General features: G+C 37.1%; 1 protein-coding gene across 2 annotated transcripts in view; it reads left to right on the top strand.

Annotated features, from left to right (window-relative positions):
• disp2 (dispatched RND transporter family member 2) overlaps positions 1–4,785 on the top strand; it is a 29,677-nt gene that overhangs the window by 8,792 nt on the left and 16,100 nt on the right. The window contains exon 1 of one of the 2 annotated variants that reach the window (XM_014014069.1): positions 2,242–2,543. The exons of the other annotated variant lie outside the window; for it this stretch is intronic. Within the exon in view, the coding sequence (XP_013869523.1) occupies positions 2,455–2,543 (89 nt within the window). The 5' untranslated portion in view covers positions 2,242–2,454. Of the gene's footprint in view, positions 1–2,241; positions 2,544–4,785 lie in introns of those variants that run through there. 2 annotated transcript variants of the gene reach the window in all.

Raw genomic sequence — 4,785 nt, forward strand, 5'->3', positions numbered from 1 at the left:
AGAAGAAGAAGAAGAAGAAGAAGAAGAAGAAGAAGAAGAAGAAGAAGAAGAAGAAGAAGAAGAAGAAGAAGAAGAAAATGTAATGTCATCTCTACTATCTGTCCACTAGATGGCAGTAAAGTGTCCATTTTTGATGAGACTTTTTTTTATATTTTTCAAATAAATGTAAGAGTAAAACTAAAATCTTACAAAGCACAACAGCAATTTTAAAAGCCCAAGTGAAGATAAGAAAACAAGTAGGAAATAAATTCATTTTGTTGCTTTTTCTTTGCTTTGCTTTTATTCCTTTTAAATGATGTTACGATCCATTTTTAAGTCTGTTTATTGTCTTAATGTTGTAAAGTTTTTTTAAAACTGTAACTTATACTGTTTTACTTTTATGTTGCTAAACGCCCTGCAGCTTAGCTTAGACTATAAAAGTTATTGTACGGTCTTACATGATGGCCCTGAAATAATAATAACAATTAGTTTGACTTTTTTATGTCTTTTAGTTGTCCTGAGGCTCAGATGCTTCAGGTTTTCTTTCTTCTGCAGCTTATCCATGGTCCGGTCTCTGAGGCAACAGGTTCAGGAGGAAAACCCTGACTTCTGCAGGTGTTCCCGGACCAGAGAGGAGAAACAATCCCTCCTGAGTTCTGGGTCTGTAGTGGGTCGTGCCCAGAAAACCTCAGAAGGGACGTTGTCCTAATCAGATGCCTGAACCACCTCAAGGTGACTCGTTTCTGTGCAGAGGAGCAGAGTCACCTTCTCGAAATTTCTTTAAGTATTTTTTGTGCTCCATTAACTATTCCTTTTCTTTAAGCTTAAAGATATGGGCTTTTTCATATTTAAGCTATGTTTTTAGCTTTAAGCCAAAGTTTTACTTCTTTTAGTGCTCTGTTTCRTGTCCTCACACTAAGCTCATTTCAGCTGCTTGTCTCCTGGATCTTGTTCGTTTAGTCCAACACTCAGACCAGATCTATCTTCATCATCATCACGTKTAAGACCCCCCAACAACTCAAACTCTTTTATCAGCGGGGCTGTTCTGAGATAAAAGCCTGATTTCACAGATAAACATGATGTTTTTCTCCTCTGTCTGTGTGGAACCAGCCGTTCCTGGACCACATGTCAGATCTGCAGCTCTAATGAAGCGTTTCTGTTCTTGTCCTCYTTCAGAGGCAGAACTCTGCCACAGGAAATTAGCACGGCTGTCACTTCAGAAGCGGCCCCTCTTTGTTCAGCCTCTCATTTTTCTGTGTGTGTGTTTGGTTTACAGTACTGAGCCTCTGGATGTGTGTGTGTGTGTGTGTCAGACTGAGCAGCTAAAGTCAGTGTTTGAAGTCAACAAGATGTCATCTGTTCATTAAACAACCACAAACAGCAGCAGGTTTGTGGAGGTTTAGGTTTTAGGTTTCACACAGAGATGTGTTTCAGTTTGTGAGTCACTGTCTGTCTGATCTTATCCTAAATGTTCTCGCACCCTTTTTTTTAATCTTTTGTCCTCCCTCCATCCCTCGTTTTCTTCTCTCCCCTCAGAGGTGAGTAATGTGAGTTTGCAGCCATGATTCATATTTCTAAGAAGAAGCAGAGCAGCAGTCACTTCGTTAACAGGAAGGTGARGTGTCACTTTTCTGATTAACTTTAAACCAACAGAACAGTTTTACATTTTCCTTTTACTCAAGCTTGGAAATCTTTATTTCATGAATTTCTAAAGTATTCAGATAAAACTTAGACAGAAAATAAGTTGAGCTGCATCATTTATACTTCACAGGAAAGGTTTCTTGTTTGAAACTTCATATTAAAATGTTTACAACTTCCTGTAGTCTGGCTACAAAAAGAAGATAAATATTTCATTTATGGTCAGATATTTGATCTTTTTTAATTCTCATACTTCTCAGGTTTCAACTCCCCCAATGCTGGTGTTATTTCCTCCACAGAAACTTAGTTCAAAAGGTTGAAAAAAATTTATTTTATCACAAAATGTCTGTTGTTTTACTTGTTGTCGAATTGGGCTAACATATTTTAAGCTGTATTTGTATATTCTAGATGCAGTTTTTCTGCTTTTACCTAGCATTTAGCTACTTTGTGCTTTTTATTTTTTTCTACTTTTCACTTTTAGCAATCTTTTTGCTACACTTACTGTTAGCTTTTAATTTGAATTTAGCTACTTTTAGCTAAAGATTTGAGACTTTTAGCTGTTTTTTTGTTTTGTTTTGACATTTTGCATGTTTTTAAACTTGAGTAAGGTCTGCAGCTGCAGCTCTGTGTCTCGAGCCCTCAGCCTCCGGTCCAGACCGCGGCCTCTGATTGGACAGTGCGCGCTGCAGCGTCACAGCGGCTGTCAGCCAATCAGCGCGCAGCTCGAGGCAGATTAAGGAGCCGCTCTCCGCGGAGGGAAGATGAAGCAGCACGGAACGATCATGATCCCGCACTGACAGGAGACCCGGAGACCCCCTGCAGGTGGAGGCGGGGAGGATGGACCCTGTCCCGGTCAGAGACAGCACAGACGCCATAGTGATGGACGAGTCTCCTGTTGATGAGGACGTTCAGCAGGCGTGTCAAAGGTGGGATCTGGTTTATATATGAACCTGCTGAGGGTCCTGAGAAGAYAAACAAACATTATTTTATGTGTTTAACCTAAATGTGAGCATCAGTCCTGATGTTATTATGTCACCAGCTCAGGATGTTTAATTAAACATGTTCAGTGTTTTTATCAGCCGTCAGCACAGATCAGGATCAGGACAGCAGATTGTCTCAGATCTGCTCTCTTGTTCTGGTTCGGCTGGTTGTCTGGGTTACAGATGTCCCCCATCACCCACCCTGCTCCATTGTGAGGAAAAAAAGATGTTTCAGACGTAAAAGCTGACAGAGAGACGAGCTGTTTTCTMCTCAGTGATCAGACACATTTCTGCCTCTCAGAGGCTCTTATCTGATCCAACAGCTGTCCAAAGAGTCCAACATTTCTGAAATTGCCGGTGACATATATCCTTCAAATACAAAAATAAAAATAAAAAAATCGAATAAAGCATCTTTATACTTAAGAAAATTGGCATATTACACATGATTTTACCCATTTTGTCACATAATTGGCCTATTTTCTTTTAAATTTGGCTCAGCCGAAGTGAAACAGGAAGTGACATCAAAGGGGAACTCATTAATGAAATAAACTTGCTGGTCTKTGTTTATTAAAACCAAATTATTTAAACTTTAACTCCACTTCGTCTCTAGCGACTAAAAATAATCTAACAAAACATCAGATTCTTCTCTACAGTCTGTGTTCACATGCAGACATTCCCCTRTGACATCACTTCCTGTTTCTTCACATGCAAATATCTCAACAACCGTTCATCTCAGCGACGTGAAATTAGTTTTGCAAAAATGTTATCAATGTTATCTTTCCAAAAACGCATTTGTGTTTATTACAAACACTTGATGTTACAGGTACTTTAATGACTGTAAACAGCCAGATTGGACAAAAAAACATCACTTAATGCATTTTTTAACTAAAAGAAACATTTTTTTACACAGATTATAAACCTGTTGGATAACTTTTATCACACAGCCACATCATTTACAAGCATTCCTGGTAAAAAAAATGTCATGTCATTTTTTTATTTGTTTGTTTTTCTTTTTGAGATGTCACTAAATAAATAGCGTCTTAATTAGTTGTTCTTTGATTCATTGGTTGATTCTAGAGAGCTCCTTCTCCCAAAGCTATAAAGAAAAGCTAAAGAAATAAGTTTTAAAGCCAAAGCGACTGTTTGATTTGAACATCTGTGCTCCTTATTACAAGATGCAAATAAAACTCTGTGAGGTCAGTCAGGCTGTGTTGACTTTCTCCGTTGCTGCAGCGACYGGACAGGAAGAGCGTTTGTGTCCAGACTCCAGTGGAGACACAAACATGTGGTGGACAGAGTCCATCAAGCAGAACTGATCAAATCCATTTGACAGCTTTTACAAGTTTCAACATGAAAAGAAACAGGCTTGTTTCTGAAATGGAACAAAATATGAAACATGAACAAAATTTATTACAATAAAGAAAAAAGTGTTTTTGTCAGCATCTACAATTCTTTTTTATTTTTATTTTTCCCCAGTGTAACTAAATCCTTTGATCTGTTTTAGATGTTGATAACCCATTCATGGGTGTTTCACATTTCCAAATATTTTCCCTAAAATACTTTAAGCTCCCTTTAACTGTTTTAAAAAAATTTCTCTCTGAATTTTTCTCATCATATTGTCTGTATTTTTTATAGCTTCAAGCTACTTTTCTGCTTTTTTTAGCTTTAAGCGTTGTCTTTTAGCTTTAAACAAGTTTTCTTTAAGCTATTTTTGTGCTTATTTTAAAACTATTGCTTTTATTTTACCTTTAAACTAATGTGCTTCCTTTAGCATTTAGCTAGTGTTCTGTTTCTGTTAACTAAAAGCTAATAATGTGCTGTTTAAAGTGCCTGTGACATCAGTTTTTTGTAATAAACATGAATGTATTTTTGGAAAGATAACACTGATAACATATTTAAAAAAGATTTCACGRRGCTGAGATGAACGGTTGTTGAGATATTTGCATGTGAAGTAACAGGAAGTGATGTCAAAGGGGAATGTCTGCATGTGAACAAAGCATGATGAGAAAACAACTAAAGTAAAAGTCATAAAACTGCTTTAAAAATAAGTAAAATTGAGCAATTTATGTATATTCTTTGCTCAATTTACTCAACCAAGCATAGTGGAGCCAGTTGACATGACTTTGTTGAGTAAATTTAACAAAAAGAAAAAAAATTGTATAGGTCTTCTGGACGGGTTCTTCTCTAA

The sequence above is a fragment of the Austrofundulus limnaeus genome, unplaced genomic scaffold, assembly GCF_001266775.1.
Source record: "Austrofundulus limnaeus strain Quisiro unplaced genomic scaffold, Austrofundulus_limnaeus-1.0 Scaffold2, whole genome shotgun sequence".
In the NCBI taxonomy this organism is placed as follows: domain Eukaryota; kingdom Metazoa; phylum Chordata; class Actinopteri; order Cyprinodontiformes; family Rivulidae; genus Austrofundulus; species Austrofundulus limnaeus.